At 42.4% G+C, this 12926-nt stretch overlaps 1 protein-coding gene across 2 annotated transcripts; it reads left to right on the forward strand.

Annotated features, from left to right (window-relative positions):
• The first annotated feature begins 54 nt into the window (after positions 1 to 54).
• Positions 55 to 12622, forward strand: LOC308479441 (transcription initiation factor TFIID subunit 11-like). Of its 2 annotated transcripts, XM_081010161.1 has the most exons (6): positions 55 to 117; positions 6422 to 6648; positions 8791 to 8921; positions 9613 to 9700; positions 10668 to 10764; positions 11855 to 12622. In XM_081010161.1, the coding sequence occupies exons 2-6, from the start codon at positions 6490 to 6492 to the stop codon at positions 11983 to 11985; spliced, it is 606 nt and encodes a 201-aa protein (XP_080866287.1). In that variant the 5' UTR covers positions 55 to 117; positions 6422 to 6489; the 3' UTR covers positions 11986 to 12622. The 2 variants fall into 2 exon arrangements, with proteins under 2 accessions (XP_080866287.1, XP_080866286.1); XM_081010160.1 differs by lacking the exon at positions 55 to 117 and having other exon boundaries at positions 6372 to 6648.
• Positions 12623 to 12926: the final 304 nt, after the last annotated feature.

Genomic DNA, 12926 nt, shown 5'->3' on the forward strand with positions numbered 1-12926 from the left:
CGGCGCCTGCCCCCAGCACTACCGAAGACAAGGAGGGAGCTTAGGTTATACATAGACATACACACACACACGCTGGCAATTCCCTTTCATTCAGTGGCTGCTTCCTGAAAGGATGAGGTAAGGCAAGGTAAAAGTGGGAGGCTACTACCCTTCCCCCACTGCGATCACACGGAACGTCCCCGTCACTTTCGGTCATCTGCAAGAAATATCGAAGGGTCCGCTCCAAGTGCACAGCAGGTTTCTCCGGATGAAAAGGACAAAGGGGCTAAGAATCTCCCTTGTGAAGATCTCTCGACAGCTGCTTCACAAGTTACTGGTTGTTGTTGCTGTTGTTTAGTCCGTCCCCCCCAGGACGTCGTTTGTGGGGAAACCTGCGTGTAGATTGTAACGTATGGAGATCGTACACTTAGCTATTTCGCTGCATGTGGGCATGCAAGGCAGCTGCAGTTGGGCACCGCTCCCACCTATGGAGGCAAAACATCTATAGCTGTTAATGACCAAGTGGTTACCCTGCAAATTGCACCTTCTGCGTAGGAAGTTGGTAACGTTTGAATCGGCCTTGCTAGCCAGTCTGCGTGTTACCCCAGGGGCACTCAATGTTGTGCCTTCCAGATGTTGGGACACTGCAGCTACGGTCCGCCCCAGCTACTAGGCCTAATGGTCTGGGACTATGAGAGTTGTAATCCAGCATCAGGGAGGCACAATGTTGTTTACCTCTGTTACGCTCTCAGGCTCTGTTTTGCTTTTAATCCTGGAATTTTAGAGTGAGGGGTGGAGAAATCAAAGCCTAAGGACAGTAGTAGGCTGTGTAAAGTATGAAAAGCAGTAGCTGAAATAAACATGTTGGCAGATGCTTCAGTACCTTTACAATGCCTTGTTGGCCAATGCAGTTTGTTTTATTTCAAAGTAGGATTTTTCTGCTCAGTGTTTACTTTCTGACTTACCTAGTTAGAGGGTCATAGGACTGAGACTGAAAAGACTTTGCCTGAGCAGTCATTTTTAGTGTGGTTTCAGAGAAACTACACTCACACACTTTCCCCTGCTCTGCAGCTAGAACTAAAATAGCCCTCTCAGCCTGGACAAGGGAGCAAACAAGAGAATTGGAGTAGACCAGACACAAAACCAGCAGCACAGAGGCAGCAGGGAGTTTCAGACAGCCCTTGCCACGCCTGTTTGATTTGAGCAGGATTTAACACACACACATACCTTGCTCATGAGCTGATTGAAAGGAGATAAAATCCTGCTGCCTTGGCTGTGTGCCCTGCAAAGAATTTATTCCCACTGCTCTGATCATCAGGTGATGTCACCATGATAGGCCTGTAGGCCAGAGGTTCCCAGCTCTACTTCCGAGTGCAGCTGCCACTTGAAGTGGCCAGTACTGGATCAAAGCAGAAAAGCAGCTCTCTAGGCTTTTGCCCATCTATTTCATTAGATTTTGCTATTTCCCAAGGTGCCCTAGAGCCTCCCAAGGTGCCCTAGGGACTGGCTTCCTTTATTGTGAGCCTGTGTGGCCAGAGTGTCGGACTAGGACTAGTTGACCTAAGCTGAAATCTTTACTCTTGTCATGAAGCGCTCTAGATAACCTTGGCAACTCATTATGGGTTATCTTCTTTGGCAATCACTTGGAGCCGAGTAAGATTGTCTTCCATGAACTCGGTCTTAACTGTGGGTCTGTAAGTGACTGTGGAGGCCAATTCTAGATCCACACATCCTTCCACGGTGGGAACATGGGTTTCCAGGCGGGAGTTGATCATGGTGAGTGTTTGCCAAACATGCCTTCCTCTTAGCAAGTTTCTCCCTTTTGTCCTGAGTTCGAACGTCTTCAAAGTCCATGACACCTTTGGTAAAGGCTGTTCTCCCGTTGGAGTGCTCGCAGGCCAGTGTTTCCCAATTGTTGGTGTTTATCCTACTTTTTTAGATTTGCCTTGAGAGAGTCTTCAAACCTCTTTTGTTGACCACCAGCATTACTCTTTCCATTTTTAAGTTCGGAATAGAATAGTTGCTTTGGAAGACGATAATCAGGCATCCGAATAACACGACCAGTCCAACGATGTTGATGTCGAAGAATAATTGCTTTGACACTGGTGATCTTTGTTCCTTCCAGTACACTGGCATTAGTTCAGCTGTCTTCCCAAGTGATATGTAGATTTTTTTGGAGACACCGTTGATGGAATCTTTTGAGGAGTCAGAGGTGGCATTTATAAGTGGCCGATGTTTTACAAGCGTACAGTAAGGTTGGTAGTACAATAGCGTTGTAAACAAGCATTTTGGATTCTCTGCAAATACCAGTAGCCAATGCTAGTCCTACTCTGAGTAGATCCATTTACATTAATCCATTTACATTCATAAGCGTACAGTAAGGTTGGTAGTACTATAGCTTTGTAAATAAGCATTTTGGATTCCCTGCAAATAGGAATAGCCAATGCTAGTCCTACTCTGAGTAGATCCATTTACATTAATGGGTATGACTTAGTTCCATTAATTTCAGTGGACTAGGTTAGAGTCAACTCTGTCTCTTATTCCATCCTACCTGTTGTGAGGAGAACCATTTGTGCCAACTTGAACTTTATTTACATGTAATAATAAATAAATAACCCAGCTGCCTGATAGTTTTATGTGGGAAAGTAGGCACATGCTCATTCCCCATAACACACACTGAAAATAATGTATGAGATAAACCTCGTATTGATATTATTTCAGTTCTTTTGAGAATTATATCACACACATACATACAGTAAGGTATGTATATGTGTGACATAGTGTGTGTGTGTACACAAATAATGACCTTGAAAACTTTGGGGTTGTTTTCAAATTAGCTCTGAAACTGAGGACAGACAATAGTTTTAAGAAAGTTTAAGTTAGAGCCATTGTTGTTCACAGAATGCACACCGTTTTCCTTTGTTCTATGATTTCTGGTCAAACAGGTTTTGATGCACAACAAAACCTTGCAAAACCTGATTGACCAGAAGCAATAGCGGGACAGGAGGGAGTGTGTGTGTGTGTGTGCGCGCGCGCATACTGCAAGCAATTACAGCATTACAGCAGTCTTCCACTTTCTAAAACGTACAGTCTGCCTCCATAAGTCCTTGCTGATTGTCCCTCCCTCCTTAAAATAACTTTATGGTGAAACTGCTGATTTTGTTCTATGCTTGATTTTGCATTAAAAAGAAAAGTGTGCTACTGTTGCTTTGTTGTCTACATAGCTCCAAGTGGAGGGCCTGTTTCACCTAGGGTAGCAGTGGTTTGATGCCTACACACCTTGGTATGATAACAATAGTCACACTGCAAGAATTAGTGGTTCTTGTGACTTGTCAGGATGCTAGTCAGCTTGTATATGAATGCCTCCATCTTTATTAGTTTGTCTCCTACCAACTCCAGCCCAACAATTATATTAAATGTGTTTGTATTCAATTTTTCATCCCCAAGTACTGCTTTTCCTTCATCTGACATTGAATGTGTACTCATAAACTTGCTTTATGCAGAACACACCTTTAATGGTCTTAAAGGTAAAGGTACCCCTGACCATTAGGTCCAGTCGCAGACGACTCTGGGGTTGCGGCGCTCATCTCGCTTTACTGGCCGAGGGAGCTGGCGTTTGTCTGCAGACAGCTTCCGGGTCATGTGGCCAGCATGACTAAGCCGCTTCTGGCAAACCAGAGCAGTGCACGGAAATGCCGTTTACCTTCCCACCAGAGCAGTACCTATTTATCTACTTGTACTTTGACGTGCTTTCAAACTGCTAGGTGGGCAGGAGCTGGGACCGAACAATGGGAGCTCACCCCATCATGGGGATTCGAACCACCGACCTTCTGATCGGCAAGCCCTAGGCTTTGTGGTTTAGACCACAGCTTACCTAGACCAAGACTGTAGATAGGCAGACAATGACAAACATATCCTTCACTCTAAAGCATCTCTCTATAAGCAAATGTTAAGCATCATGCAGGCAAGGATCTCAACAGCATTTAAAAAACCAACAGCTTATGTTCTATACATGAGCTTTCTGATTTCTTTGTATTCTCTAGTACAGCCATGATGCATTACCCCCTGAAAAAATCTTGACACAAAATGTGTTCCCTTCTTTATTTTATTGGTTTAACTTTAATGCATTTTTGTGTTTCTGTGATGTCATTCAAAGTGATTTACAATTTTAAATACTAAACGAATGTACAAATATAGAAGAAAATTCTCCTCAGTTGGATAAAGTGTCTCATCAGGAGTTCTGATTAATCATCCTGCCTCTTACAACTCCGCCATTACTTATTGTAGAGGGCATGGTCTCACACACCTGTTTTGTTTTCTCATCTTTAACTAAAAGCTTTTACCTATTTATGCATCCCATTACCACTGCCCCACCATGTATCTAAATACCAAGTCAATTATAATACTTCAGTTTACCTACTGGTAGCTATGTACAAGCCTAAAAATGGGGCTGGACTCAACTAACTTGTCCTGCCAGCAGAAGCCCGCAGAAGGACTGTTGCTAGTGCAACAAGGCTTTATCCCCCTTTTTCCCCCGCATGCCAATGTGCTTTTGGGGGTCAGGTTTTTTTTTTTTCTTAAGAAAAAAACCCAGAACAGCATATAGGAGGAGGAAAGGAGAGATAATTCTGTCAGGCACAACTGACCTTAGTGCTATGTTGAATTCCCCCATAGAAAATTATGTGTTGTTTCAATATAAACATATGTTGATGTTAATTTGTACAGTTCCTAGATCTAAATGTTTACTTGGTTACTGTTTCATTAACTCAGAATGGTTACACTATAAGAGTACTTTTATTTAAGAAGCCAGCTTTGATTTAGTTTGTCCCCCTATTTAAATCTATAGCCAGTTTCCCTAAAAACATTCAGTTAACACTCACCAACTATGCCCCAAAGACTTGCAGTTCTCACTCAGGTCTACTTTCTTCTGGAGTCTCTCAGGCTTCTATCAGGACTTCGGCCACCATCTTCACCTAGGTCCAGGACTCTCCTCCTTCAGGCACTTGCATTCAGCAGCGTCATTGACTCTTGGCTTCAGAGCTCTCTCAAAGGCTGTCTCTGGGATGCTCCCTTTTCCCCTTATACCTCCTCAGCTCCATTTAAGTGTTCTTGTCTTCTCTCAGACTCCTTTAAGTCTAGATGCCCTCCACCTGGCTCCAGCTTCCAGCTCTATTGCTGCTTCTTACACTGACTGACTTGTGACCCATCCACCTGCCAACATTAACTGTGGCTTGAGGCAGCCCTTTTATTTCTAACTGGAATTCTCCCCTCTCACCAGACCCCAACTCTAGTCCAATGGGATGAGACAAAATGTCCACTGACCTGACCCATCAAATCACACCAGTTTTCAAACCCCCAGTGACAGCATTTAAAGACAGAACCTCATTCCCAGAGCTACCTTTTAGACAATGTACGTTAATGTGACAGTTAAAACACTCAGTCACCCACTAACCTCCTGTTGGTACCTTGTATATAAGATCACATCCATGCAATACAATTGACGTATATGGCATCCTCCAAAGAATTGGGAGCTGTACTTTCTTATGGGTGCTGGAAACTATAGCATTTTGGGGGGTAAACCACAGTTCTCAGGATTCTTTTGTGGGAAGCCATGTGCTTTAAATGTATGGTTTATATGCAGTTAACCCTTTACATACTTTACCTCTGAAACTGAATTTAAAAATGAAAGTATGAACTCTGACCTGGGCTTCCTTCCTTTTTGGAATGATGTAGATACAGTGGTTGGCTACCAAAGAACAATGGAATGCCCTCCTCAGAGAGGCTTGCCAGGTGCCTACATTGTGGTCTTTTTGGTGGCAGGCAAAGAAATATATATCCTCAAGTGTTTTATTTTATTTTATTTTTGTATATAGTTCAACAATCCCAAACTTTGAGAAGTCAGTAGTTATAAAGGTGTGGTGATCTGTCATAGAACAACCCCACTGAAGAAGATAACAGTGGTTACCCAGACCTCATTGCTGGTTGCGAAGGGGCCCCCATGACAGTTCAGGCTTCAAGGCCTCCAAAATGTAGGTCCATCACTGGCCATGGCAACAAATAAGTATGGTCCAAAGTCATGTGCGTCCTTGAATTGCAGCCACCTTTACGGTCTTGGGTTCTGTGTTTTGGTCATGACTAGTTGCCTCAAAGAAGACTTATAAACATGTCCAAAGATGCAAAAGTTGGTGAATAGATGCACATTTTAAAGATCCTCCATCCACTTTAATACTCAAGTTCAGTTTAAAAATAAGCCAGCAACCCAAAAGTCCCCTTGCCCAGTGGCTGCTACTCTCCCTCTGTAGCATTTCCACTGTTCAAACGGGAATACAGTATTGTTGTTTTTATTGAAGCCAACTGAGACGGTCGCCTTTCTGGCATTTTTCACCTTGCAGCTCATTTCCCCCTTCCTATGCTTGGGCGTGATGTATTGCTATGGAAACAGAGACCGGAGGTGGACGACGCATATCCGATGACGTCACGAGAGCGCGACAGATCCTCCTCCTGGGAACAATGGCTGAAGCTGCAGAATCTCGTACGGAGAATGCTATTCTTCCGCCCGCTGTATCTTCTCCATCTCCCGCGGAGGAGTCCTCTAACCTCGCCGCGGAATTAGCGGAGGGGCAAGCGAAGGCTCCTGTGGAGGTGAAGGAGGAGGCGCAGGTTCGAGAGGTGTGTAGAAGAGAAGGAAGCGACGCTCACATTAACCCTTTTTTCCTTCGACTTGCTCTTCAGCTATTCTTGTTTTGGGGGTCGATGGGCTGCTGCTAAATTCCTACTTGAAAGGTGGTTGGATTTCCCCTCCCCGGTTCCCTGTGCTCCAACTGCCCATATTTATCAGAGACAGCATCTCTTTAATGGTAATTCTTGCCAGAATGTTGTGGCACCTTAAAGACTTAACAAATTAGTTATTCACTTCATCATATACATGAGAAGTTATCCTCAGTTGCAGGTAGGCATATAAGCAAAGAGGGGATTTTGACCAGCGAGATTAGAGGGAAATGGACCACAAAAAGTACACCCACTCAATTCAGTTAGAGCAGGGAGGGGGAACCTATAGACCACCCTAGGACTAAAGCTCCTCTCACCCTGAACACTGCTATTCTGCCTCTGCTTATGGAAGTTGGGAGTCCAACCACATGTAGAGGGCTACAGGTTGACCACGGCTGAATTAGACCTTAAATGTCTGGGAAATGGACAGACTGACCCTGTCACTCCTGCCATAAAGTGTCACATTGCTTATTTTGCATTCAGGCTCTATTTTCATCATCACTGGCTGTAATCTTGTGTTTCATTTACTTCTTTTCCCCCTCTTTACCATCTCACCTCCCTATGTGTTGCATTCATGCAATACAGTAAAAGGATAATGCTCAATGCATCTGATGAATTTATATATTGTTTAAGGCATTTATTCTTTAGCCAAAAATGCTCCTACAGCAGCTTACAAAGGAAAGGGGAAGGGCCATAGCTCATTGGTAGAGCATATGTTCCTATGACAGTTCCCACTCTTCAGCATAATATCTAAAAGACATAGGAAGAAAAAGGGCTGGAGAGGGAGGAAGGAAAACAAGCTCAGGCCCAAGTTCTTAATTGACTTATAGGATCTATAACTTCATCTGTTCATGCACATTCTGTCTTGTACCCCTTCCCCTGATCAGATTCAAGAATGGAGCAAATAACAGTGCCCAGGCCAGGATGTCAGGGTTGCTCCTGCACCATACTTATTTCTGCACTTGGAATCTATGAAAACTTGTGTCATAATAAATCTGTTAATCTTTTAAGGTGCCACAAGACTCTGTTGTTTTTACTGCAACGCTGAACAGTAAACATAACCTCCCTAGAAACTGGTAAATCTTGTCCATCTTGCCTTCTGGTCATGTCTTTTTTTTTACATATTTATGTGTGCATAAACACACTGCCCGAGGTATCTTCAAATTCAATCTTGTTTGGACTACACTTGAAGTTCATGAACACAAGATACCAATGCATGTTTGACTTCCATTTCCTCATCATCACAACTGCCTTTCCAGATTGATGGCTGTGTTCAAGGTGGTTATTCTGTAAGGATTAAACTTTAAGGGCAGTACTTTAAGTAGCTCCAGTAGTGCAATGACTTTTGGCTGTGCAGTGGAACTTCACATCCATCTCCTCTGCCTGTGGTTCCCCCAATCCTCCAGAACAGATTTTTGGGGGGGGGGCGGGATGGAATTGCATGGGGAGAAGAAAAGAAAGGGAAGTTCCATTTTGCACAAACAGAAATCCTTGTGCTAACAGAACCACTTTGTTGAGTACCACCTTGTTACACTTTATTGCCAGTCTATTAAGAACCCATGCTTCCAAAGCTAGTGCAAGAAAGGCTGTTACATAATAAATTAAAATAGTGTAACAGCATGCACAGAATGTGTAAGGGGACAGGGTGCTTCTTGCATGATGACCCTTGGAATAAGAATTGTTTTTTATACAAATGTTAGTATTTTATCAGTGAAATGCCGAAGGGTATGTCTACTCCCCCCACCTCCCGCATGCTTCCATGCTGTGCTAGTCACTGATTGAAATAAAATCTCAACATTGGAGAGAGAAGGAATAATATTATTTTTTTAAGTTCAGTTTTTTGAAGAAGTTGAAATCTTGTTCTATCTTTTGTTTAATAAAATACGCAAGTCACGACATGTATGTGGCAATATAGAGAGTGGACCTAATAATAAAAATAATGAAAATCTTTTGCACGTGACAACTTTAATTTGAAACTATAACTATAACCAATCTGAACATACCAACACTATAGCCAAGCTGAACAAGTTTTTTTTATACTAGATTAAAACAGAGTACGAAGAAACAGAGGAGTCTACTTCACAGCCTTGTGCAGCCAAGAAAATAAAAATAGAGATAAAGGAGAAAAAAGAGAAAAAACATAAAGTAGATGAAGATGAGATTCAAAAAATGCAGTAAGTAATCTTACATCTACATGACATAAAGCTTTTTATTAATGCTAAATGGTTTGTATAATAGGGGGCTTATAAGATAAGCTGTAATGTCTTGTAGATAAACTGTACTGTTGATTTCCCTGCCTTTTGGGGGGTGGGTGGGAAGGAGGTGGTACTGAGGCTGCAACCCTATGCATACTTACTTGGGAGTAACTAGTGAGACTTACTTTGGAGTAAGCATGCATAGGATCAGACTGGAAATTAAATTTACAACCAAGAAATACTGAGGTAGCAATCCTATACACATACCTGGCAGTAAGTCCCATAAAAAAACTTGTAATTTGTATGTGATTGTTAGTGCTTGGATTTTGATGGTGTTTTTATTATAATTTATTTCCTCAGAATGGCTTTGGAAGGAGCCCTGCTCTTGAAAAGTGTCATAAAAGCTGCATAAATTAAAAAAATGGTCTTAGTGGGACAGTTTTGAGTAGGCATGTATAGGATTGAACGATTCATACTGTAACATAGGAAGGAATAATTATTGTGTGGCACTGCACGATACTCTCCCCTTCCAGATTCTTTCTTTCAAATGAAGTACTTTACCATTGTCTTTCCCCAACTTCACAAGCTATGCAGTTTTGTAGCTATAAAGATGTGTATAGGGTAAATGTGCTTATCTAAATCTGGGGTATAATTGGTCTTTTCTTTCTAGAATTCTTGTTTCCTCTTTCTCTGAAGAACAACTAAATCGTTACGAGATGTATCGCCGGTCAGCTTTTCCTAAGGCTGCTATTAAACGGGTACGGTTCTGTTCCAATTCAATTTAAAGTAAAGCAGCTTGCCGAGTTGTATCTTATGATGTACAAATGGAACCTGCAACATAATGTTGCAGTATGGAGTGCTTAATTTCAGGATTACTGTCAATCAGCCATGTCCACTTCCTGCATGCTATATAATATTCTCCTCTTCTTTCCTTTTTGTTCCCACCCATCCCACACCAGTCAGATAGTACCGTATTTTTCACCCTATAGGGCGCACCAGCCCATAGGGCGCATCTAGGTTGTTTTTTGGGGGGGGGGAATAAAGAAAAAAAATATACCCCCCCCAGGCGCGGGGCTGGGGCGGGAGAAGCCCGAGCTTCCCCCGACCCCAGCCCCCAGAACAGGCTGCTATCCGCAAGCCTTGGGAGCCCGGCGGGAAGTCGCGCCGGGCTCCCAAGGCTTGCGGAGAGCTGCTCGGGGCGCGCTCCGCTGCGCTCCCCTGGTTTCGGGCTGCAGGCTGCTGTCTGCAAGCCTTGGGAGCCCGGCGGGAACTCCCGCAGGCTCCCAAGGCTTGCGGATAGCTTCCTGAAGCCTGGAGAGCGAGAGGGGTCGGTGCGCACTGACCCCTCTTGCTCTCCAGGCTTCAGCGAAAGGCTGCATTCGCCCCATAGGACGCACACACATTTCCCCTTCATTTCTGGAGGGGAAAAAGTGTGTCCTATAGGGCAAAAAATACGGTATTCTGCACCCACTGAGCTAGCTCTGTACTCATTGGATTGTTTTGGCAGGCCCTCTTCCCCTCCCCATTTAGGACACATGACGACTTAGCAGGATACAACCCAATAGATGCAATATTTCCGTTACACAGATTATGAATTTTAAACTTCAGTCTGACATAAACTATGCTGAAACCCTGTGGCAGCACAGTTGTCATTGCCAGTAATGTTTGTGATTGGAACATAAAGAACTTAACCCTTTAAAATCAAATTATCATTCCCCTCCTCAGCTGATCCAGTCAATTACTGGAACCTCTGTCTCTCAGAATGTAGTTATCGCCATGTCAGGAATTTCCAAAGTCTTTGTTGGAGAGGTAGTAGAAGAAGGTGAGTAACAGAAGAATATTTAAAACTTGTATAGAGTTAAACAGGTTTTCTGTAATCCTTTATTCTGAAATATTATTGCAGTTCTTCATTTCTATGAATTTGCAATAGCTCAGTAGTTTTAAGAGAAATATGGCTATTAACACAGTGTAACAGTATGAATAATTTACCTAAGCACTTGCTTTCTAAACACAAAAATAGGATGTTACCCATTCTATCCTATGTATGTGCCCAATTTTCTACCCAATGGTAGGGAATACTTATTCAATTTTATCTAAATTCTCCTCAAATGGAAGAATTCTTAAGCCACTTGCGTTTATCTTTTAAGTTTTGGTAGCATAGTAATGGTATGCAGTACAGTGGTACCTCTGGATGCGAACAGGATCCATTCCGGAGCCCTGTTCGCATCCTGAAGCGAACGCAATCTGCGCGTGCGCGGGTCGCTGCTTCCGCGCATGCACGTGACGTCATTTTGAGCGCATGTGCAAGCAGTGAAACCTGGAAGTAACGCGTTCCGTTACTTCTGGGTCGCCGCGGAGCGCAACCCGAAAACGCTCAACCCGAAGCTACTTCAACCGGAGGTATGACTGTACTCCATTCCCCCACCCCAACAAGTTAAACTGCTGTTTTGACATTTTGATTCTCAGATGCAAGTTATAGTATTTACATAACTACAGAAACTGAATATATACTAAAGTAGAGTCAACTGCTTTGGGTCGGAATTCAGGATAAGGAGATTGGTCTGTCAGTGCAAGCATTTCTGCTCGCATAATGGAACAACCTCTCCTCTCTTCTGCCCATGTACTCTTCTGTGGGATCTCCTGATCCACCAGAATGCATGAAGGTGGAAAACATCTGTTGTGCTAGTGGGAGTCCTTGCACTGACTAGTTGAATCTGGCCTTTTGTTAGTCTATTTAGTCCATCGGCTAAATACTAGTATGCCTGGTTGTTAGAATGTAAAGAAATATACACACGTATCAACTACTTTTAAAGCTAAAATGTTTGTAGAAATAAGGCAGATTTTGTAACCAAATGGGGGTATGTAAGATGTATTGAAGCAACAAACTGATTTAAATACTTGTTTGTTTTCAGCACTAGATGTATGTGAAAAGTGGGGAGAATCACCCCCTCTGCAGCCCAAACACATGCGTGAAGCAGTCAGACGATTGAAGTCACGAGGGCAGATCCCAAATTCAAAATACAAAAAAATTATTTTTCACTGAAGAGGAGATTGGCGAAGAGTCTTCAGTGGGATGAAGATCATTCACCTTTGAATAAGTGTAAATAACTTTTGCAAATGGTGGCTTCAGATTGCTTAAAGCCATCTAAACGTATATGATTTTACTGGGGGAAACATTTAATAAACTACTTATGAAATTCTAGGTCATTCTGATAGAAGTTATACTGCATGCTATATTTGGACCGAGTACAGAAACATTTAAGTATGCAGTCAATAAACTGTATAAAACATTGCCATCGTAAGTTTATACTTATTGAATACCTTATTGAATATCAAATACCTTTTGGAGAGAGCAAAGGCAACTAAATAAGAAAATTCTTGTTTCTAAGAATGAAATGTAATGGCAATCATCTCTAATAAAGGAACTACTTTTAAATATTTTTTTCTTGAGACTAATGTTTGATTCTGCATCCAGTTCTCTGATATTAAACTTACAAGTTGTGTGAAATATAAGACCTGGTCAACGCAAAACTCCTAGAGTGTGCCATAATCAAATCGAGCAGGCAGGCGCAGCTCCAAAAACCAATAAAGAGCCACCTAAAGTAATGGATGCAGTTGTGTAATGACTTTGCCTCTGATGTTTTCTAATAAAGGTGGAACAAATATGCTTCACTGGAAAATATGTTCATAATATGTACCATTTATCAATTCATATTGCCAAGCACGGTTCGCCTTTTGTAGCTGCAGCAACAGCAATAAAAGGATAAGCTGCTGAGTATCAGATCGATAGCCTGACTATGATGCTGGAAAGTTAAAACTTGAGAAATAAATCAACAGAAACAGAGTTAATCAATTTAATTTATAACTCAGAAGTGGTTCACAGAACCAATACAATCAAAGGAGGAAAAAGTATATTGCAGCAAAATCCAATACGGTTGAATGCTTTAGTTTAGATTCAAGTCAGCCTTGTACCCAGTACTCTAC

The sequence above is a fragment of the Podarcis pityusensis genome, assembly GCF_964106645.2.
Source record: "Podarcis pityusensis genome assembly, chromosome: 6".
In the NCBI taxonomy this organism is placed as follows: Eukaryota; Metazoa; Chordata; class Lepidosauria; order Squamata; family Lacertidae; genus Podarcis; species Podarcis pityusensis.

Bases quoted from the DNA above. Each gene is read 5' to 3' on its own strand.
- LOC308479441 (XM_081010160.1), top strand. From the start codon at position 6,412: ATGGAAACAGAGACCGGAGGTGGACGACGCATATCCGATGACGTCACG. The intron at 9,701-10,667 runs GTACGGTTCTGT...TCCCCTCCTCAG, and splicing joins CTAAGGCTGCTATTAAACGG to CTGATCCAGTCAATTACTGG. The intron at 10,765-11,854 runs GTGAGTAACAGA...GTTTGTTTTCAG, and splicing joins TGGAGAGGTAGTAGAAGAAG to CACTAGATGTATGTGAAAAG.